The following is a 24,596-nucleotide window of genomic DNA, read 5'->3' on the forward strand; positions in this document are numbered from 1 at the left end:
CCCTTTCCCTATAAATAAACATTGCAGATGATAGTTCTTTGGCATTGTGTGTATATTGCAAGATCCCTTACTTGCCTACGTCAAAGGACTTGGGAGGATGGAGATGACCATAGATAATGAGAGGTGCCTGCACCTAGTCAAAACTTGTAGAGCCCTGGTATGTACATAGAACATTTGTATTATGCTCAAACATTGCAGCATGACTATGACATATTTCTCACAACATGCTAATAATGGCTAGGTAAAATTACTTGTTTCTGTTCTTGAAAGTGAAGTAACCAAAAAGTAGTCTTAATTGAGGCAATACGAGCAGATTCATAATATCAGAATAATAGTCCATAATATGTGGGGGAAACATTAAAATTAGAGCATGGGCTTTGTTACTTCACATTTAAAAAAACTTTTAATCATTACATCTAGTTTAAATTTTAAGCTGGTCCCTGAATTGACAGATATGCATTGCAGTTGTATGACTTACACTATTTAAATTTTAAGTTAGTTCTTAACTTTAGAAGTAACTGAGCTGATTGCCAAATTTTAAATCAAATAAACCCTGTTCCTTTTTTTACAGTAGTTCAGTGCAACAAGCTGATTTTCAAAAGGTGTGATCAAGAGAGCCTTCAGGACTTGCACTGTGATCCCTCTTTTTTTCCCTGATAGTTTCTTACCATGTGTCAGATGGCTTCTGGAAAGATGGGAATTTAGAAACCTTGCTGCACAGTGTTTGCATCACAGCTCTGTGCATTTGAGGCCAAACTCAAGGCTATTCTGATCCCTACGTGTTTCATTGAAAACAGTGCTCTGGATAGGATGTACCAACAGTTAACGATGCAGTGTTACAAAACACGTAATGCTTGATCAGAGGCAGATATGTTGGAGCAAACATAGTTTTCCCAATGTTAAATAACTTAAAATAGAATGTATCCTGTAGGGTATGCCTACATGATTATGAAACAATTGTTTATTTTTTAGTGATTCGGGATAGATACTAATTGTTACAATGTTTAGTGGAAACCTTGGAACAAGGAGCATATTGTGGTCTAATGGCCACTTCTGATGAAGAGACCATGTGCTTCTACTTCAGTGAAATATAGGAAACAAACCATTCACTATTATTACAACAGCAGTGTAGTTATAACCCATCTTGTCATATCTTCTGTAGTTTCCCATGCTTCTCACCCTTTTCTGCTTTCTCTATAGTTACTTTGCTATGTAGATGTTGGTATCCTCTAGAAGAGGAAGAATAAGATACTAAATTCTATGTAGAAATGTGCAACCTTTTTCTGGGGAGAAACTTTTTAGATGATTCTATTCATTGCAAAAGAGGAAAAAGTTTGGATCCACCAGAGTTTTTAACTGATGGAACAGCTTCAGTCCATGGAGTGTGACTTTCTCACTGCTGCTTCCAGTTGCAGCCAAAAATGCCACCCCAAATGCTATTCCTGTGCAGGAGCAGCATTTAAGCTGCAGTGGGACAGGGGAAGTGAGAAAGTGTTACTTAACAGGTGGAAATTGCTTCATCCATGAAAATGCTCCAGTGAATCCAAGCCAGCCTGTTTGCATCCCTAGTGTCATGGCATTAAAGAAAAAGGCTTGACATTCTGGCCTGGAAACAAAATGTTTCAGCTAGGAATACACAAACTTAGTTACTTTTTGGTGCGTGTTTTAAAATATTTAAAAATCCTCTGTCTTTCCCCAGCAGTTTTGCAGCTCAATTCAAGAGGCAAAATGCAGGATGCAAAGGGCAATGTGAGCTTCCTAAATTGTTTGAAAATTCTGTCAGTTGCATATGTATAATATCTGCTAGTGCCCTCTGATATATGGCCAGGCCGGATCCGTTCACGGTAACAAACCAGTGGAATTGTGACATCCATCATATAAAAAGATTTACAACCCCCTTGCTATATAGTGTTGCACTTTGTCTTTAATACACAGAGTTAATCTGCAAACTAGTAATAAAGCTCTGCTCTGAGTAGACCTGTTATATCCTGGAAACAAAATGTCAGGAGTAGATGTGGGACTACAGAAGTCAGTAGTATCTAGCATACCTATTGTGTGAACACAGTGAAGCATTTGGCTGGAGAATCCTAAAGGGTGGGGAAGCAGGGCTCAAGAAAAAGCAAAGTGGCAAAGCCAGCTGGGTAGAGGTTTTGGAGATAGTATACTTAGCTGAAGACTGTGGCCTTCTGTCTTTGCTTGATGTGTCTATCGTTTCCTGTTCTGGGAAAGATCTAACCACCATGGTTCATGCTATGGGAACCTCAAATACTGGATTACTGGCATATATCCTGTGAGGTGCAAGTAACAATATTGAAAGAGCTGCATGGTTTACCAACATTTCTGAGTCCAATGAAGGATACTAGTATTGACTTTTAAGTAATCTCCCCATATGTAGTCTTGTTTGCCTGAAGATGTGCAAGTAACTTCTGTTTTGGAAGTATAGTTGGTAACAGTGACATCTAGGGCCTTAACTGTGATGGTGCTGCAGTTACGGATTCCCTACTCTGGGAGGTCTCCAATTGTGACTTGGCCCCTACTTGCATTAACACTCTCAGTCTCTGAAAAGGTTGAACAATACCTTTTCAGGAAGGTCTTCAAATTGGTGTGTCATATAACGATGTTCTGTGATGTTGTTGCATTTGAAGTATGTGATATCTTATTGTATCCTAGGGCCAAAGTACAAATGACGGGAGTTCTATGATTAGAGCGCAAAAGTGCAAAAAAAAAGCAGCTGAGAGTGGGGGAAAACCTGGACTAGATTTATTTAAAAGAATTATATGCTGTGTCTTTGGCAACCTTCTTGAGGTGGCTCACAAAATAAAACAAGATAAAACCACAAAAACATAAAATTAATCCATGAAAAACCCAGAGCAGTATAGTATTCTTGGTTTAAAAATACTCCCTCCTATAGCTCTTTTGTTTTGAATAACAACTATCTTAGAACTCCAGAGTTGCATATAGTTCAGCTTTCAGTTGATGTTAGGGTGAATAGGCTGGTGTGTTTTAGGGGAAAAAACTATACATATTATAGCATCTTGGTAGTTTTGTCTAATGAATAAATGCAAGCTAAAGCAAATAAATACAATATTTTGGTGATACTTGAATTTCAGCTAGAAATAACATGTGCAAAACCATTCATGTACCCATTGAGTGCATGTGATATAGGCAGTGTGCATATATATATGGCAGCTTTTAGTGAGTTTTTCACTTAAAGTGGAAGGATAATAGGAACTGGCCACTATGTTTTGCAGTTTTAGAATGAAATGTTTACATATAGACCTTGAGTATGTGCATGCTGGGCATGTATCTCATTGCAGTGTGCCACATCCAAATGTGACTTGGCCCCTTTGGTGTAGTGGTTAAGAGCACGGGACTCTAATCTGGAGAGCTGGGTTTGATTCCCCACTCCGCTTGAAGCCAGCTGGGTGACCTTGGGCTAGTAACAGCTCTCTGGAGCTCTCTCAGCCCCACCCACCTCACAGGGTGTTTTGTTGTGGGGATAATAACATACTTTGTAAACTGCTCTGAGTGGGTATTAAGTTGTCCTGAAGGGTGGTATATAAATTGAATGTTGTTATTATTATTATTATTACTTGAATTAACATTTGGATTCTTTTGCTTGAACCTCAAATACTAAACTCAGAGTTCTAAAAATCTGAAAGGATACTTTAAAATTTTTGTCCAGAGATAAACTTACTAGAAAATTGTCTATGCACTCAGGATAACTATCTGGGGTTCAGTTTCTACTATAGTCTTATATGCTAATAGCAAAGATCAGAGGATACTTAAATGTTTAGAACCATGAATGGTTAAGACAGATCTTCTTACACACCTGAAAAATGCACCAGGTTTGCAGAAAAATCTTTTTAAAAACACAGAGGTGGGGAGGCAACCAAAATAGTTCAGTTGGTATTTCAGGCTTGGGTTTTGACAGTAAAAACCAGAGGGAAGGGGCAGGACCCTTTGCAGGGCTACTTCAGCCTTTGAAGGAGGATAATTGGGCCAGGCTCAGAAGCAACCATCAAGCTACTTGATACCCCATGACTCTCACAATCCTGGCTGCTTGCTACTCTTCAACAGCACCCCCCCCCCCCAATAAGCCAGTGTAGTGTTTAGAGTTTCAGAGTAAAGATCTGGGAGACCTAGATTCAAATCACTACTGTGCTGTGGAAGCTTATTCCAGTCACAAACAGTCAATGTAACCTTCTTCTTAAGGTTGTTGTGAGAATAAGATGGAGGCAAGGAGAATGATGTAAGCTGCTTTGGGTCCTCATTGTGGAGAAAGGTCGTGTATAAATGAAATAAATTAAGAAATATAGGTGAAGATGTGGGGGGCAAATAAAAAGTAAGTTGTTTAGTGGGTTTGAAGGAGAGGAGGACGTAAGGAAAGGTGAGCACGTGAAGGCTGGCTGCCAGGAGAAGATAAAATGAAGTATTTCCCTACAAGTCCTTGCTCCACGGCTCACAATGGGACTTGCCTCTGAATAACATCATAGGATTTCTCTACATATACTGAACAGGAGCCTTTAATGTATTTTCACATTTGTGGGGAAAATATACAAAGTACCATACTTTATCACTTCTACTCAAAGCTTTCCCTGAACTTAATGTCCCATGCTGTAACCTATAAGGGTGCATTGTGCCTTCTTGGCTGCTAGGGAATGTCTTGTCTAGCCAGTAACTGTCAATTGATCCTTGTTTTGGAACTTGTGTAAGGGAGATACTAGCTAGAACACTAACATATGAATGCTTAGGTTTAGACATTACAGTTAAACTAGCATTTCTGACTGGCTCTATTTATGTGGATTAGCTTAAATCACATTTCCCATTCTGGAAGCTATATTTTCTGAAATGTGTATCAGTTGATTAACGGTTCAAACATGTTAACATCCAGTTAAAAATGTTTCGGGAGCATCATCTAGAATACATGACTATATTTGCACGTGTGTGGATAATTTTCCAGAGAAAAATGTAGCATTGGAAAATCTTCTGTTTTGGAAAACTTTCCTTCTCCCTCTGAGGCGGAGGACATCTTGGGTGATTCCCACCATCCAATCAGGGAGGCAGGAACTAACTTTCTTCCTCTTCCTGTCTAGCCTGTGGGACCACCCTCTCTTCAGTTCTGTTCCTGCCTCCAGGGAGAGCAGTTCTGCAGCAGACTAGCTCTGCTGCCTTTTTTCTCTCTATCTCTTGTTTATCTTTCTTCTTCCCTCAAACCATTCTTTACCTTATTCCTTAACTTACTTCATTACCTTACTCTCCTCCCATTTCCTCTTCTTTTACTCCTCTTGCCAAAGAAAGAAAAGAAGAGGACGAGATGGTCTCTAGAGAGTTATCGGACTCTGAGGAAAGCTTCATGGAAAAGAATTTGGGCTGTTCCCATGGAGAGCCGTCCTACCGGCGGCGGGAACAGGCCCATCCAGCACCAGCATGCCTCTGAGGCTGTATGGGTTCCCTGGCAAGGAGAATATGGGCTGTTCCCATGGAGTGCCGTCCTACCAATGGCGGGAATAGGCCCAGCCGGCACCAGCATGCCTCTGAGGCTGTATGGGTTCCCCGGCAAGAAAATGGCCTTGGAAGAGACGCAGGCCTCTCAACAGCTCCATCTTCCACAGAGGGAGCTTGTTCAAACAGCATGCCTCAGCCAGCCAGCTGAGAACAGCGCCACCTGCTGGAGCTCAATTTTGGCGGGAAACAACGCAACACACTTGCCAATCTCCTGGCAGGAGAAACATGGCTGAAACATAATCCAGACACCCAGAGCTCCAGCTGACAAGCCCAGGAGGGCCACGTAAGTGTCCCCCCGAGCATGTTATACCTCCAGAATTCCTGTCAGCAATTAGACTGACTGTGAGGGAGGAAATCCTGTTACTTTACCAGTCAGAAGCACCTTGGCCCTATAAAGATTCCAGGAATCTCCTCAGCCCTGGCTCCATGTGAATGTGGCCATGCCAATCTCCTGGCTGGAGATTTTACGGCAGGCCTTTCCCATTTGGATTTAGTCCTGCTTGTACAACAGGATCTAGCCCTGCCTTTCCCTGTCAGATGGGTAATGTATAAAGGGCGCAATTTTGCTGGTGTCTTTGAACCTTTTAACTCTTAAGACTAACCAGGAGAGAGGAAATAGTGGTGTGGTGTCTACCTCCTCCTCCCTCCATGAGTAACGCTGTAGCTCTGTGGACGAGCTTCTGCTTTGTATGCCAAAGATCCAGGCATGTTCCCCATTAACTCCAGTTTAAGAGATTAGGTAGATAAGGAGAAAAACCTCTTCCTGAGACCCTGGTGATCTGCTGCCAGTCTGAGGAGATAACACTGACCGATGGTCTGAGTCAGAATAAGGCAGTTTGTAATGTTTATCAGTCAGGGATCCCCACGGAGCAGGGGGATCGCCCTCAGATAGAGTTTGTAATGACAGGGAGAAGGATGAATTCCTTCAGATGTGGAAAAGGAAGAAAGATCCCTACCAGAACAGTCAGTCCAGCTGTCAGAATCTGAGGTCTACCAGAATTTACACCTAAGACATTCTCAGCCTTAGAGCTGTAAAAATTAGTCTTGGGGGAGTAGGACCCTTAGACTGGGAATACCAAATCCAACCCAGGGAAACGAGTCGCTTCCTAGTGAAGGTTCCTCAGAAAAGGTCCTCCCATTTCCAGAATATTTGTGGAGAAGGTTCAAGGCTGAGTGTTCTAAACCATAAGCCAATTAATAATCCCCAAACTTGGTCGTCCCCCCCCCCAAATACCCCTGTACTCACTACCTTTCTTTGCTATGAGTTGTTGCAGGTACCTGCAATGGAACCTCCAGTGGCTACTCTTCAGTCATTTGGGCTCTGGTCAGAAGATGGGTAAGGATCAGTCAGAGACCACTTAGACAAGAAGAGAGAGGCCATGCTAACAAGAGCTCACGAGGCCGTGACCATGGCTATTAAGGCTACAGCTATTGTCTCTATTGCCTCAAGAGTGTCAGGAGTATGGATCTGGAAACTGATCCAACTCCTCCTGTACAACAATAGCTGCCCCCATTGAAGGGGCAAACAGAAATGTAAGGGCCAATACCTTCAAGACAGACATCATCCTGGATACATTTACCTTTTTCTTCTAGGATTATGGTCTTGACAGCAGTGACAAGCTGGCACGCTTGAGTAAGAGCATGGCCAGCAGATTCAAACTCTAAAAATATCATCCTGGCTTACCTCTTTCAGAGAGACGAGCTATTTGGGGGTGCCCTGGGAAAGATCTAGATTGAGACCTAGGACAGAAGAATGTGTTGCCAAAAACACTCAAACAATCTGAGAGGAGATCCATTGGCCCTCAGCCTTTTATTCACAACACACACTACTAAGGTCCAGACAAGATTCCAAATGGCCATCCTGAGGTTAATCTAGGCAACCCTTTAATAAGGGGGGTCTTTTTAAGACCGCACTTGTAGTATAGTGGTTAAATAACTGAACAGTGATGCAGTACTCTGCAGGTTCAATTCTCACTGCTGCCATGAACTTGCCACATGGCCTTGGGTAAACCAGTCCTCTCAGTCCCAGCTCTCCAGCTGTATTGTGGGGATAATGCTTACCTTTTCCCAAGATCAAACAGACAGTTCTTCACACAGGGAAAGAGATCAACCTTAATACCCAGATCTCTAAGACAGAACTTGCTAGCTGTCCCGTGAGAGGCCAACTACTCTTTACCATCAAGCTTAGGTTGACAAGCAGGCAGGCCTTACACATAGTCTCACAAGGCTATTCCATACAATTTGAAAGCTGCCCTCCAGAAAGGGGTCTACTCAGTCTTCTTCTCAGTCCCTAAAAAGAATAGGGACTGGAGGGTGTTATTAGACCTCAAGTTTTTTGAACAAGTTTATCAAATTATATCACTTCTGAATGGAGACTCTGTGCTCAGTCGCAGTGATTAATCAATCAGAAGAACACATGACATCTACAGATCTCACAGAGACATACCTCCATGTACCAATTCTGACAGCCCATCAAAAATATCTAAGATTTTATGTTTAAAAAAAATTAAAATTAAAAATTGGCAGTTCTGAGCCATCCTGTTTTGGCCTGTCCATCACACCAAGAGTATTTACAAAATTCATGATCAACCCCATCATAAGTTTCAGAGACAGGGGGTATTCATGTTCACTTGTACCCAGATGATCTCCTGATCGGTTCAAGAGAAAATCTCACCACAACACTCAGTTCACCATTCAGTTCCTACAAGCTTGAACACCTGGGTTAGATCACAGTCACCAAAAGGGTTTTTTCTATCCCTCACCAAAGAAAAGGTCAGGAAGACCAAACTGCTGACTGAGACTGTCATCAGAGTGCAAACTCACTTCTCACAACACTACTGAAACTGATGGGTTTGCTAGTTGCTACCTACAATGCAATACCTTTGGGGTCGTCTATAGGCAAGACCACTTCAGACCTTTCTTAGAACTCATTAACAACAGAGCATGGAGAAGACAGATCTTCCCATTCAGATACCACTTCAGATCAAAACCCATCTGAGCTAAGGTCACCAACCCAATGCAAAGCAAAAGATTCATGATCCCTCGAGAACAACAAATATTTACAGGTGTAAGAATCAGGTTAGGCATGTCTTCCTATCAATGACGTAGAAAGGGGAGCAATTTGTCTGGCCCTGTTCCAGTTCAGAGCTCTGTATGGACAAGGTTGCAGACAAAATATATATAAACAAGCAGGGGGGATTCAAGACCTTGAAGTGACACAGGTGGCAGCAAGGATACTTACCTGGGAGGATGGTCACCTAGCTTCAATCAGAACTGTACACATCAAAGGCATATCCAATGCCCAGGCAGACTGGCTGAGGGGACAACGGGAATAGTCCCTTAAGAAACATCTCATAACACTGCACTTCACAACACCTAATGAACCTGTGTGCGCCCCAACACAGCCATCAACTACCGGGGTACATGACAAGATTTGTTTACTCACAAGCAGATGCCCTGACATTGCAGTGGCCATTAGGCCTCCTCTATGTATTACTACCCTTACCAGTAACAGACCATGCCTTTCCACCCTCCAACAGACCTCTCCGGTCAAGTTACAGCAGGGACCAATTTGGCTCCCTCATTTAGACTTACTCTGCTTAACCGTGTGGAAATAGAAAAGAACACCTCCCTAAGATGGGGATATTTCTGAGAGGTGGCCAACACTCTCCTAGCATTCAGAAAACAGTTTATGCTCAGAATTTACAACTCTTACTGGGAAGCCCTCACTCAGTAGACATTTTACACAGCCCTGACCAAGCATCCATTTGAACCAGTCAAGGATGTTCCCCTGAGAAGGCTGAGAATGAAGACTATCTTCCTTATTATGTTCGCGTCTGCCAGAAGATTTAGTCAGACCTGAACTCTGTATCTTTCCCAATAGTAAGGTGATGCCTCGTACTGTCTTCCAAAACCGTATTCCAAACTGCATAGTTTGCAAGAGATAAGGCTACCATATTTATACCTGTACCCTAAATAGATGAGGGAGAGGCTCTGACACAACCTAGATGTCAGAAGGAGGCTTAAGGCCTCTGTTCCGAATAGTGCAAATTAGAAAGTCAGTCTTACTGTTCTTAAATATATCTCATCTCAGTTTAGGGAAGAAAATGTCTTCAGCAGCAGTAGGTGCCAATAGCAAAACATACATTATCGAAACTCCTAAAAACTCTTTTCGCAGAGGTTCCTTGTGAAATACCAGCTCACTCTTTGAGGAATGCTACTACCAGTGCAGCATTACACAGGAACACTTTTGTAGAAGAAGGCTGCAAGTTTGTCAGTCTTGACCTTATTAAGATGCTACAAATGGCATCTCCTCTATTTAGATATATGATTGCCTCATCTACACATTTTTTTACACTTGAGCCCAACAAAGTGAGGGGGCTAAACATTTTCTTGACCAGTTGAAAATTAATTTACTCTGAGAGCTCAGCTGCTTACATTGCATTATAGCTCACTGATTTGCATTGGCTTACAGAACTGCTCTGAGGCTGGAAACCAAAAGCAAATATTTCAACTGTGGTATGAATTAACTGACTCTTTGCCTTGTTGCATGTGGCTCCAAAGCTGCTTCTGACACTTTCCCAAATAAATTTATTGTGTTGTATCCTGCCACTCACTGAAGTGACTCTGCACTTAGCTGAGTGGAGCATTAACCCATTGTCTCTCTTGCTCTGTCTGCTACTAAGACTTTCTTTCTTGCAAAAGTACTTAATCTCTACCCACATTATTGAAAACAGAGACCAGATGCTACAAAATAAGCAGAAAAAAGCAGATCTTTCAGGTCATGCTGTTAAGACCTCCTCATGTCAGCATATGATGCCTTTTCTGACAAGTAAAGATGATTCAGGCTGCTGCAGGCCAGGGGGCATAAAAGCAAGAGATGGTAAAACAAAAACAGATGTATTAAAGACCCTCCGCTGATCTTCTCCACTGTGTCGGAGGGTCGGCCTCGATTGGAACCATTGGCCTCAGAATCGAGGGCGACCCAAGAATACAGTGCCTCAGAACCATCGGTTCCGACCGGAGCTACAGATCCGATCCCATTGGGTTCTAAGACTCCTAGAAGCTGAACACCTTCGGTGGCCCACGAAACACCTGTTGCGCTGACCCCGACTCACTCTGTCTCTCATTCACCCCAGATCCGAGCCGAACAACCTTGAGAGAAGACATTCTTTCTCAAGCTCAAGGATGCCATTCCAACTCTCGGAAGGGGCATTGAATGGGACACTTACTCTAGATCAGCGTTTTTCAACCACTGTGCTGTGGCACACTAGTGTGCCGTGAGACATTGTCTGGTGTGCTGTGGGAAAAATTCCAATTTCATCCGTAACATGTGGCTTCGGCTCACAAATAGACCAATCATTAGATTCAAATAGACAGGAGGAGACATTGCAGTAGATCGCCGATGCGCAGAAGAGCGCCGATGGATCTGGACTCTAGAGGATTATTGCGGACGCAGCACAGAAGAGCGCTGAGTGATGGATCTGGAGGAGACATGAGCAGAAGAGCGCTGACTGATGGATCTGGAGGAGACATGAGCAGAAGAGCGCTGAGTGTGACGGACAGCGGCTATCTGGAGGAGACAAGCGCAGTAAGTACTGAGTGACAGTGAGACAGGAGCAGATACTGCAGTGATGGACAAGTTTTTGAAGAGAAAAGAACTGGACTCTGAACAAAATTCGGAGCAAGATGAGAGCCCAAGTATGAGTGGGGATCAAAAGAAAGTAAAGATGGTTAGCTCAAGCAAATTCTCTGGCACAAGGCAATATAGTGAAAGCTATATTTCATTTGGATTTACTTTCACCGGAGATGCAAAGAAACCAACTCCACGGTGCGTGGAGTGTGGTGAAAAGCTATCTAACAGTGCTATGGTCCCAAGTAAACTTAAACACCATCTCCAAACGAAATACCCTTCGCTTCAAAACAAGAATGCGGACTTTTTTGTTCGCCTGCGTGAAAACACGGAGTAACAGGCAACTTTCATGAGAAAAACCACAAAGGTAAATGAAAGAGCTCTTAAAGCTAGCTATCAAGTTGCTGAACTTATAGCCAAGTCAAAAAAGTCGCACACTGTGGCAGAGAAATTAATACTTCCCGCCTGCAAAGCTATTGTAGAGGAGATGCTCGGACCTGAAGCAGCTAAGGAAATAGCCGAAGTCCCTCTCTCAGACAACACAATTTCCAGACGTATTAATGACATGTCTGCAGACATCGAAAGTGTGGTTTTGGAAAAGATCCGTATCAGTGAGAAATTTGCATTGCAACTTGACGAGTCTACTGATATCAGTGGACATGCTCAACTCTTGGCCAATGTGCGTTTTGTGGATGGTGATGCAATTAGAGAAAACTTTTTTTGCAAGGCATTGCCAGAAAAAACAACAGGAGAAGAAATTTTTCGGGTCACATCAGAATACCTTGAACAAGGAGGACTTAAGTGGGAAAACTGCACAAGTGTCTGCACCGATGGAGCTGCAGCCATGGTCGGGCGCACCAAAGGCTTTGTGAGCAGAGTGAAGGAAAGAAATCCAAATGTGATTGTTACGCATTGTTTTTTACACCGTGAGGCCCTCGTAGCCAAGTCTTTACCAGCAGACCTAGTTCCTGTGTTGGATGATGTTGTGCGCATGGTAAACTTTGTAAAGTCACGACCCTTGAAAAGTCGCATGTTTGCAGCTTTGTGTGAGGAGATGGGAGCGAAGCATAAAACCTTGCTGTTTCATACGGAGGTCCGGTGGTTGTCGCGTGGCAAGGTCTTGGTTCATGTGTATGAGCTGCGGGAGGAAGTTAAAGTGTTTCTGACAAATGAGAGGTCAGATTACGCAGAGCTGCTTGCAAGTGATGAGTGGTGTGCAAGGCTGGCATACCTGGCAGATATTTTTCATCATCTGAATGAACTGAACACATGAATGCAAGGCCGAAATGAAAACCTGCTTACAAGTACAGATAAAATAAATGAATTCCGTTCAAAGGTGCAACTCTGGCATCAACACGTGGAAAGTGGCAATCTTGAAATGTTCACACTCACCAAGCAATGGCAAGGTGTTCACACTGCTGCACTGTGTGAGATAATAGTTAAACATTTAAAAACTCTCGAGGAGAAGTTGTCATTTTATTTCTCTTCTGTCTCCACTGAATGCCTTGACTGTGGGTTAGGGACCCCTATAGCTCAGCATCAGTTGGTGGAAAGGACATGACTTTACAGGAGCAGGAGGAACTAACTGAACTGAGACGAAATCGTGGTTTCAAGCTAAGATTTGCTGATCTACCTTTGGACAGTTTTTGGTTGGATACTGCCAAGGAGTTCCCCGTTCTGGCAAACAAAGCTATTTTGACATTGCTCCCACTTTCTACTACATATCTGTGTGATATGAGCTTTTCAAGCCTGATTGCTATGAAAACTAAAGACAGAGAGAGACTGAGAGCTGTTGACGAAGAGCTACGTGTGTGTCTTTCTTCGATTCCTGCCAGAATATCATCTTTGTGTTCAGCCAAACAGGCCCAGGTTTCGCACTGAATAAGTAATCAGAAAATTTCTTTGTGTTTATTTGATTTCTTTTGTGTTCATTTTGATAATAAGTAAACAGAAATATGAACAATTATAAAATAAAGTATTATTTCATAATAAAGTAATTATAAAATAATTTCTTTGTGTTTATTTGATTCCTATTCAAGAGAATTACTTTATATATAGTCAATATAGGCACAGAGTTAAATTTTTTTAACATTTTCTAATGGTGGTGTGCCTTGTGATTTTTTACATGAAAAAAGTGTGCCTTTGCACAAAAAAGGTTGAAAAACACTGCTCTAGATGGAGCCCCAATCCTCTGTCCGCCCCCTCACTGGATGATACAGTCAGAACCATGGACAAGCCATCTCCTTCTGATGATTTCCAAGCGTACACGGAACTACTCTTGCGCATGGCTAAGGCCTTGGAAATTGATATTTCATCTTCCGAATCTAGATCCAAAGATAAAATTTTACAACACATCTATGCTGGATCTACAACTAATGTTGCCTTCCCTGTAATTGAAGGCTTTGTTGATAGCATGAACATGAACGTGAGACCGGCTTCTACTCCAGCCACAAATAAGAAATTTGGGAGCCTGTATAAGATCAGGGACGAACTCTGTCCCTACCTTTCTCTACACCCTCCTCTAGCTTCTCTAGTCACCGAGGAGATGCAGACCAAACCGAGGCAGGGATCACATTCGACCCCTTCAGATAAGTAAGGGAAGAAATTAGATGCAATGGGCAGGAAGATGTATGCCTCAGCAGTGTTTAGCATCAAGATCACCAACTATTCTGCTATGATGGCAGCATACCAACTGTTGCTTTGGAATAAGGTGGCTACCTTCATTCCCAAGGTTCCTGAGGACCAGCGGGTTTATTTTAGAGTGATCCGGGAAGAGGCGGTTCGTTTATCTCACCATCCAGTAAATGCTAGCTGCAATGTGGCGGATACTTCGTCCAGGGCACTGCTTTTGGCTGTTGTCCTTCAGTGACATTCATGATTGCGCTTCACCGCCTCGCCCACGGAGACTAGGAATAGAGTGGAGGACTTCCCCTTTGAGGGAAAAATTCTCTTTTCAGAGAAAATAGATGAATATTTGTCCCAAAAAAGGAAGGACAGACTGCTCGTACTTACGGGGTGTTCCCACAGCAGCAACAAAGTTCTGGGAGATCCCAATACAAGTTCTACCCTAGAGGTCGCTCTCAGAATTCTCAGCCTTATGCGGCGTGCGCATTGTCAGAGCCTGTTTAACCTGTGTACAGCCATGTTTAATCCTGTAGTATTTAGTCTTCTTTCCCTCTAGGCCCCAGCACCTGCAAGGAGCCGAATCCATGAGAAAGGAAGCTGTCTTATCTATCTGCTCGACCTTGGCCAGCTCCACGTTCCTCTGAGAAGCTTTGCTGTGCGAACTCAGTGGGGAGGCTGGGCTTGGGGAGTGTGAAATGGAACCACTTTCATTTTATGATTCATTCCTATCAACACTTTGGTCGGCCAGGATCCTTAATCCTGGATTATGTACATCTGGACTTGAATGCTGTCTTTCACAATAAACCTTTTGAAATCAAAAGACCTAGTCTTCTTGCAGAAGGGAGTGAGGCAGACTACCAGGTCTGTAATGACATAGCCTGACATTTTGATAGGAATGAATCATAAAACGAAAGTGGTTACATTTCACGCTCCCCAAGCCCAGCCTCCCCCCTGAGTTCGCACAGCAAAGCTTCTCAGAGGAACGTGGAGCTGGCCAAGGTCGAGCAGATAGATAAGACAGCTTCCTTTCCCATGGATTCGGCTCCTTGCAGGTGCTGGGGCCTAAGCCCTTTAGGCCGATAGCCGAAATGACCCGCAGTACGGGCATAGTGACAACGTTGTAAAATTTCTTTTCTCAGACTGGCTGGTATATACAGTCGATCATCTTTAGCCCAGTCTCCCTCCGCCGTCTGAGACATTTTTGCTTTGGGTGCTCCCTCCTCTTCTTTTTCCACCTCGCTTTTTACTTTTGCTCTCCACCCCTTTTCCTCTGCTCGAGTCTGTGCAGTTTGACTGTGAGTTGTAACTACGCCTCCTAGTTGGTTTGGAGTAAACACTGTGTCAATAGTCTCCTCCCTCTTGCTCTGATGTTGGGGCATGTGTGATAGAGCATCCGCTAGGAAGTTAGTTTTTCCTGGTAAAAAGTTGAGGGTGAAGTTAAATTTGGAAAAGAATTCTGCCCATCTGAGTTGTTTGGCGTTAAGGCGTCTCGGGCTTTTTAGTGCTTCTAAGTTTTTATGATCTGTCCAAACTTCGAAAGGGTATCGGGCCCCTTCAAGCCAGTGACGCCATACTGTGAGAGCTATTTTGACGGCAAAGGCTTCTTTTTCCCATACATTCCAATGCCGTTCAGACTCAGAGAATTTCCTAGAGAGGTATGCACATGGTTTGGCCTTTCCGTCTTCCCCCTTTTGTAGCAGCACCCCCCCCCCCACGATGGCTGCATCGCTGGCATCGACTTGTACTATGAAAGGTCGATTTTCATCGGGGTGTTGTAATACGGGCTCAGATGTAAATTTGGCTTTGAGTTTTTCAAAGGCTATTTGGCATTGTGGGCTCCATTCCAATTTGGAGGTGGGTTTTTTTGCTTGCTCTCCTTTATCTTTTGTTTTTAGGAGCTCCGTCAATGGAAGGGCAATTTGGGCGAAGCCCTCTATGAAGTCTCTGTAGAAGTTGGCAAACCCTAGGAAAGATTGCAACTGTTTACGAGTAGAAGGAGTTTGCCACTCTTGTACTGCTCTTATTTTGGCAGGATCCATTTTTAATCCTTGCCCTGATATTCGATAGCCCAAATAATCCAGTTCTGTTTTGTGGAATTCACATTTGGAAAGTTTTATAGGGAGTTTGTGGCACATTAATGTGGTTAGTACTTCTCGTACCAACTTTACATGTTCCTCCTTTGTTTTCAAGTAAACTAAGACGTCATCTAGGTAAACAACCACTCCCTTATATAAATGTTTATGTAGCACTTCATTGATCATGGACATGTATACTGATGGGGCGCCAGATAAGTCAAAAGGCATTACAAGGTATTCGTATTGGCCCAATGGCGTATTGAATGTGGTTTTCCATTCATCTCCTTATTTAAATCTTACATGGAAGTAGGCATCTTTCAAATCTAATTTGGAAAAGATCTTACCTTGTGCCACGACGTTGAGTAGATCTCTGATGAGTGGTATGGAATAGGCATTGGTTGCTGATACCGCATTGATTCCTCTGAAGTTGGTGCAGAGCCTTAAGCAGCCATCCTTCTTTTTTTACAAACAGTACAGGAGCGGCATGAGGGCTGTTAGCCGGTCGTATAAATCAGGCTATGTCATTACAGACCTGGTAGTCTGCCTCACTCCCTTCTGCAAGAAGACAAGGTCTTTTGATTTCAAAAGGTTTATTGTGAAAGACAGCATTCAAGTCCAGATGTACATAATCCAGGATTAGAGATCCTGGCTGACCAAAGTGTTGATAGGAATGAATCATAAAACGAAAGTGGTTACATTTCACACTCCCCAAGCTCAGCCTCCCCCCTGAGTTCGCACAGCAAAGCTTCTCAGAGGAACGTGGAGCTGGCCAAGGTCGAGCAGATAGATAAGACAGCTTCCTTTCCCTTGGATTCGGCTCCTTGCAGGTGCTGGGGCCTAGAGGGAAAGAAGACTAAATACTACAGGATTAAACATGGCTCTACACAGGTTAAACAGGCTCTGACATGCGTACCAGTCCCAACTTCTTGAGAAGGAAGCAGAACCCTAGGAATAAACGGGGCTCCCAGCAACAGCACCCAAAAGAACAGGCTCATAGCCAGAAGCAGTTCTGACTATTACAGGGCCCTGAACCCAAATTTGGAGACAGGTTGAGTTCTTTCTTCTCTGAATGGTGTAAAGTCACTTCTGATAGTTGGGTTCTTGATATAGTTCTTTATGGGTATGGGTATAAAATTGAGTTTTTGGATTACCTTGTCTGTGACTCCCTAATTTTACTGAACCTGTCTCTCTCAGGGGTATAGGCAGAACTAGAAGCCCTCCTAGTGAAGGAGGCTATTGAGGAAGTTGGTGACCACTCCTCACAGTGGGGGTTTTACTCCAAACTATTTGTCATGGAGAAAAAAGATGGGTGATTACGGCCAATATTAGACTTACGTGAGTTGAATAGGTCAGTAGCTGTACGTAAGTTTCGGATGACCACATTGCAAACGGTCCTGATGCTCCTTCCTCTGCAGTCTTGGACCTGAAAGACACATATTTCTGTGTCAGTATTTCAGGAGCACAGAAAATTTTTGCGTTTCACTTATGGCAAACATGTTTACCAATACCGTGTCCTCCTCTTTGGGTTGTCGACAGCACCTCGTATCTTCACGAAGTGTGTCGTGGTTGTAGTGGCATAGCTATGAACAAAGGGCTGTTGTATTTACCCTTATTTGGACGACTGACTAATCATGGGCCATTCAGTGGATAATGTGGCTCAGCAAACTTCTGTTACGCTGTCCATTTGTTTGGAGCTTGGCCTGTTTATTAACCAAAAAAAGTCTGCTTTGACACCAGCAAGGATGGTACAGCTTATAGAGGCGCTGTCCTTGATGGCAACCGAGATAGGGTTTTCTCCCTCTAGAAAGGGTACAGAAAATTAAAGTTCTAGCGAGCCGATTCAAGCGCTGTAGATTTCCATTCTGCGAGGTCTATTCAAACCCTGTTGGGCCTCAACACTGGCCTTCACAACTGCAGTAGTATCCCTTGCTAGACTACACATGCGGACCTTGCAGCTATGGTTCACCTCAACCTTTCACCCAGAAAGGGATACACAGGAGAAGAAGCTAAGCATCCGTAGGAGAGTTCTCAAATCCTTAGATTGGTGGTTGGAGGCTCCCAACCTCCTTAAGGGAGTGCATTTTGGCCAACTGAAATTTAACATCACTATCACTACTGATGCATCTACTCTCGGTTGGGAGGTGTAAAAACTTTGTAAAATGGGGCCCTCTGGAAATAGATTTGTTTATGTCAGAAGAAAATTGAAAAATTACCTCATTTTGCTCCAGAGGGGGTATAGGCCGTGGATCATTAGGAGATGCATTTTAGTTCCAATGGTCTGACCACTTCTACTAGATCTTCCCACCCATTCTGTTGCTGGCCAGGGTGGTCGGCAAACTCCATGCGGACAAGACCTCAGCAATCGTAGTAGCCCCCTACTGGCCGAGACAACCTTGGTTCCACGGACTGATGAGATTACAGACTCAAGTCTACCACCTTCCAAAGAATCCAGACCTAGTGTCATGGAGGGGAGTTCTTCACCACAGCATAGACAAGCTTCGGCTGACAGCCTGGCTGATACTCCAGGACCCTCTGTCTCTGAGGGTGTAGCCCATGACTTACTGAATGTCCAGCACCTATCGATGCACCAGTCGTATACCATGAAATGGGACAAATTTAGCGCTTGGGAGAAGGGACTAGACCCTTTGGGTTGCTCATTCCCTGATATCTTAGAATATTTACTGTGCCTTAAACAAAAGGGTTTGTCTAATTCTTCTGTGAAAGTTTATTTAGCCGCGATATCTGCCTTTCATTCCCCTATAGATAGAAAGACAGTCTTCTCTCATCATGCTTCTAAATTATTCCTAAGAGGGTTGAATAACCTTTACACCGACTACAGCTATAGTCCCTCAATGGTCATTGCCATTAGTCCTGGCCAGACTCATGTCTAAACCATTTGAGCCCTTGGCTACATGCCATCTGAGGCTGCTGTCCCTGAAGGTAGCCTTGCTAGTGGTGGTCACTTTAGACTGGAGAATTGGCCGCTTTGTGTTGTGAACCCCCTTACTTGAAGGTTCACCCCAAGAAGTTAGTGCTTTGACCAAAGGTTGATTTCCTCCCTAAGGTAGTTTCTAAATTTCATTTGTCCCAGGAATTGGTCTTGCATGTTTTTTTCCACAGTCAATCTACAGAGGCAGAAAGGGAGTTACATACCTTAGATGTAAGGCGGGCTGTTTTGTTTTACTTGGATCGCACTAGACCCTTCAGAGTTGGTTCTCAAGTCTTCATTTGTATTTCTGGCCCCAAGAAAGGGAAAATGGCCAGGCCCCAAACATTGGCCTGGTGGGTGGTCCAGGCCATCGTGTTGTGTTATAAGGCAGCCAACTTACCTTGTCCTCTTGAGGTTCATGCTCATTCCAGCAGGTCCCAAGCATCTTTAGCGGCGCTGATGAGAGGTGTCCCAGTCCAAGACATCTGTAAGGCTGCTACATGGGCATCGGCTGATACCTTCATCAGACATTACTGGACAGGAAGAAGACAACAGTAGGCATGGCAGCCCAGCAGGTGATCTTCCTGTGACAAGACATCATCTGCTCCCACCCCGGTAATTAAGCTTGTTAATCTCCCATGTGGGACTGCACAGGAAGACCGACGATGAAAAACACTGTTGCACTTACCTGTAACTGTTGTTCATCGAGGTCTTCCATGCAGGCGCACACACCCTCCTTCCTTCCCCACTAATGCTCTTCTACTTACCTGAGAGGATGGTGGTGAAAGAGGACTGAGGTAACCGGGGGTGCCCCGCCACCTTAGATGCTGTTTTGGCAGGAAAGCTGCTGCGCATGCATGCTGGGAGGAGAGGGTGCCCCCTAGTGTTTTTAAGCTAGAAAACCTCAGATATCGGCAGGCCTGCACACACGCAGTCCCATGTGTGCCTGCACGGAAGACCTCGATGAACAACAGTTACAGATAAGTGCAACACTGTTTTTATCCCTGTTTACCTCCTTGTTAAAATGGTAATAAAATTGTTCTGGTGGTATTAAATTCATCATCAAGTCTTATTCTTGTGGCACTAGATGAAAACTTTGCCCACATTTTTGTAAAATAGGTTTTCTTTTACTATATTCTATTAACTTTAACAATTTTGATTATACAGGTTATAATTTATAATTTATTCCATTTACATTATTTATAGTCCACCTTTCTCACTGAGACTGCAGGAGGATTACACAGTGTGAATTAATACAGTCAGTTTCAAGGACATTTCAATAAACAATGTAATAAAGTCTATAAATGCAATTTGCCAGGTTTTAAAATGAGCAGTAATCCAAAATAGAGTTTAAGAAATACTGAAACAGAGCACAATCTATTTTAAGACTGACATATTAAACAACATAGAAACTACCCAGTAAGTTTACACCCAAAGCAACATACCCAAGTGTGGAGAAATGCCTTCCGCCCTAGAGATCACATTTATATTTCAATAACTGGGACTGCAATTTGTCTATGTATTGGAGCCCAGCTGCAAATTTGTAGCTGGTAAAGAAGGAAAGGTGCTGGGGATGAGGAATCGAACTCCAAGTATGCCAGTGCTTAAAGATGTAAATGGTTCTGACTAGGGGTGTGCATCCCAAAATAATTTGAGGAATCTGATTTTTTTTACTGAATCTGAGAAAAAAATTGGAATCCCCCCAAATTCTGAATTGATTCTCTAATTTGGTTCAGGTATTTCTGAAAAAAACCCCATTGTTTTCTATGGGAAAATAATTCTTGGAGATATCCGGTGGGCTGGAGGGGTCATTTTTCAACAAACTTGACCAAATTTGGATGGAATCTACCCTTGACTGTCCTCTGTACTTGGTTTTATGAAAATTAGACCCCAGGGGCCAATTTTATGGGCCCCCCAAAGATGGTGCCCCCACCCATTCTACATTATTGTAGCATTTTGTTAGTCAGTCATTCATAGGATAGCCATAGGTGGGAGGTGACTTGACAGTATATAACACACATACTTCACTTTTATTGTAATATTGCCCAGCTGGGCTGTAGTCCCAATTACTAGGCCTTATGTCCACTTCAGCTGCCAACAGCAAATAACACGAAATGTTTGTGTCAGTGAACTGCACCTCAAATTTAATTTTATCTGGATTTAAAAGCATGCAGATTGCATGCCTACATCCCAGCTTGTCTTTAAAACACTTGATCAGCTGTTGTGAAGTATGAGAAGATTTTGCTGGCTATTTTGAGCAAATTCAAAATTTAAGTGGAGACCTTAAACACGCAGCTAATATCTGCTAATGTTACCAGACAAACAAGTGTACTTTCTCTGCTAAGACGTTTTGCATGCAAACAGTTCTTTTAACATCATGATATTATTAGAATCTCTGAATAACCTCCTTGAGAGGTGAAGATTTGACTAGATGCCTGACTTGTGAATATTGTACTATTCCATTCAACATGATTCATTGCAGTTTTTTAAACTTCCATTTGGCCATTTCAGGACAAAGGTTTTTCTATGTTTGGTAGAACAGGTGAGTTTTATTCCCTCATGTTGCAGAGCCCTACTTGCTGATCCCTCTATAGTCACCACTTTTGCAGCAAGCATGCTTGCATAAAAGAGCAAGGGCACTATCACTCTTAACCTAGATAGCCCAGACAACCCTGATCTTGGAAGCTAAGCAAGTAAGGTTAGTCTTGGTTAGTAATTGGTTGGGAGACCTCCAATGATGACCAAGGTTGCAGAGGCCTTTGTTAGTCTCTTGCCTTGAAAACCCCAGCAGGGGTCACTGTAAGTCAGCTATGCCTTGAAAACACTTTCCATCACCATGGTTTCAGTTTCTTTGCATATATGCTGAGTGGGGAATTACATATTTATTTCATTAATTTATACCCTACTTAGATATATTTATATTCTTTTTTTTGCCTTTCTCCCCATTGGGGATCCAGATCAGATCACACTGTTCTCTTTTCCTCCCATTTTATCTCACAAAAACCCTGTCAGAGAGGTTAGGCTGAGTGAAAACCCAGGGTCAGGCAAGAAACTTCCATGGCAGAGTGAGGATTTGAACCTGCATATCCTGGATCCTAATCTGATACTCTAATTTACCATGCTGGCTCCCAGGAACAGAACAGTGATAGAAAGGATTCCTTTGTGGTTTGTATCTGTAGCTTGTTCTTCACTGTGTTATTCTTCTGGATGCTTGGCTTGTATTTCTGGTTTCCATTTCTTTTGGTCTGCACATCTAATGTATTAAAATTTTATTTCCTAGGGGAAAATTATGTGGATGCAGAAGAAAATGCCTTTTTGGCTTCTGATGATGAGGTGGTTACAGAAAAGCCAGGTCCAATACAGATTGTTCTTGCTCATGAAGATGATCATAACTTTGAATTGGATGAATCGGCATTGGAGAGAGTCTTGCTTCAGGAACACATAAGAGATCTCAATATAGTAGTTGTATCTGTAGCTGGTGCATTCCGTAAAGGCAAATCTTTTCTCTTGGACTTTATGCTTAGGTATATGTACAACCAGGTGGGTATCATAAATGGTGGCTGTTAAAATTAGTAATTTGAACATAATTCAGCTTTATTGTATTTTTTAGTAGAAGGATTTCATCTGGGTTTTTAGCTTAGTGATCTAAACTTTAATGTTACATTTTTGATCCAGCCCGGGAACTGGAAAGCTGTAGTTTGGGTATCAATGGCATTTTTATATTGCCACAACAAACAATTGTAACCTCTTAGAATGGCTGAATGAGACTTAATATTGCTGGAGACTTGTATATATTTTCAGTCTGACTGGAAATTAAGGGTCTTCAGTAGGAACAACTGCTTGGGTGTTTAAAGCTTTAAAACAAATAGCTTTGATTTTGACATTAGTTTATTTTTAAATTGATTACGTGGGTGACTTCAACTTATGTACCCCTTATTGGTTTAATACCAGTTCTGAATGCCTTTAGTAGAAGGTTTACTTCCAGTGATACATTCCAGATTGTAACATTTTAATATGGTCCTTTTGATTGCTGAAAAACATAGCAGTGCTTCCCTTCTGTCTTATGAAGAAGTCTGTATGACTTATTCAGTCTTCTTTTGGAGCGGTATATAATAGTTACGAGTTCTGCTGTACCAGTTTCAGTTTTGAAGCAAAGTGGTTTTGTGTGCAGTATGAAATCTTCAGTATACGATCTGGAATATACATCTAAAATGTTCCTAGAGTAGGTGAGCAAAAGAAGGTATTAGAATTCCTGTTATCTACCTCAATAAATGTATTGATTATGGATTATATTAAGAATGAGTAACTTTTCTGTGCCTCTTTGAATTTCATAGCTGTTTATAAAATGAGTTGTATCCATTCTTTATGATGGCATTTGAATGTAGTTTTTCAGAACAAGGATCATCGGTTTTAATAGTTGTGCTTATATTCCTCCCATTGCGTAGCACTCAGGTATCGCTAGTGAAAGTCTTAACTCCAGTTCGTTGTTACCACAGCACTTGTACAACTTAGAGCTTGCTTCTTCTCTGCAACTTGGGATTCTAAACACTAGTTACATAGAAACCAAGTTTATGGGGGAGACATGAACTCCAGTTTGTTGAGGTGCCCAATTTTGGACATCATGTGTAATTAGTTGAACATTTTGGTCTTCTCTCCACATCCCAGGGGGCGGAAGGATCATGCAATGGTGACCCTTAACCAGGTTCATAGTTTAGCATCTAGATACAGCTGAGAGGAATGGAACAAGAAGAGCTTAGTGGTGAAGCTCATAATTGCTTTTATTATGTTTTAATCTGAATATATGCAGGTAGCTGGTCTGCAAAGACCATATTGATCAAAGTATGCATTACTAAGGATCTGATTCACTAGGCAGTGGCTGCTTAGATTGCTGCAACTATCACATTGTCCATTCAGCCTGATCTAGTCCACAGGAAACCAATCTCATGTTTCAGTGACTAGGAGGGTTGACATTACCTAGACCTGTAGAAAATACTGAGAGGACTGTTGAGACATTTGTGCCTCTGCTTCCAATAGTTTATGGCCCCACCTGTGAACACAAGACCATTGTGGAAGGCTTTCAGAGGATGCTTGTTTGTGTTCAAACCAGATGCCTAGGAGTTGAGGAATTGCAGTGTGTGTGGTAACAATCTAGAAATTCCCCTTCAGGAATCTGTAACCTCTCAGGAGCTTGAGAAAGCTAACTTCCCCATCTTTTTTTTTCTTTAACTGTGTTTCCGCATTCTGTGGTCCTAGAGCAATATTCAGTTCTCCTCACACTTTTGGTGTCTGTATAGATAGGTGTCTTTGGCTAATTTTACAAATCTACTATTTTGTATACCTGTGGCGCAATCTTGAGTATGTGGACACCCTTACCTTGTCTGGAGATGGGCTTGTTTTGCTGCTTGTTGTCATCCATATGGGAGCCAACCACTTTTCCACAAGATATGCTTATCAATTCTATCACTGCAACACTGGGTTTATGAAGCTGGTTGTAAGTGGCACTGAGTGCATGTTAAGACTGGGCAGTCTAGACTGCTAACAAATCAGCTACTGTGCTGTTGTTAAGCAAGCCTTAGAAATATAAAATCACTCTGCAAGACTTATGAACATAAGGAAGTGAAAGGGTTCTTAATCACATCACATGCTTGACCTGGCAACTATACAGATGCTGTTAGATACAAGAAATTTCAAACCCATAAGCTTAATCACATGGAAACGCTCTGAGGAAGTAGTCTGGGTTAAAATCCTAATGGAGCTTTAGACTTGCTGTTGCTTAGTTAACTAATACACTAGTTCACTTCCAACTACTGGAAGTAAAAATATAGCT

At 42.6% G+C, this 24,596-nt stretch overlaps 1 protein-coding gene across 3 annotated transcripts in view; it reads left to right on the forward strand.

The window, feature by feature from the left end:
• The window catches only part of ATL2 (atlastin GTPase 2), a 49,286-nt gene that overhangs the window by 1,684 nt on the left and 23,006 nt on the right, over positions 1-24,596 (forward strand). For 2 of the 3 annotated variants that reach the window (XM_054985331.1, XM_054985348.1), the window contains exon 2: positions 22,050-22,309. The exons of the other annotated variant lie outside the window; for it this stretch is intronic. In XM_054985331.1, coding sequence (XP_054841306.1) covers positions 22,050-22,309 — 260 coding nt within the window. The remainder of the gene's footprint in view (positions 1-22,049; positions 22,310-24,596) is intronic. 3 annotated transcript variants of the gene reach the window in all.

The sequence above is a fragment of the Eublepharis macularius genome, chromosome 1, assembly GCF_028583425.1.
Source record: "Eublepharis macularius isolate TG4126 chromosome 1, MPM_Emac_v1.0, whole genome shotgun sequence".
In the NCBI taxonomy this organism is placed as follows: domain Eukaryota; kingdom Metazoa; phylum Chordata; class Lepidosauria; order Squamata; family Eublepharidae; genus Eublepharis; species Eublepharis macularius.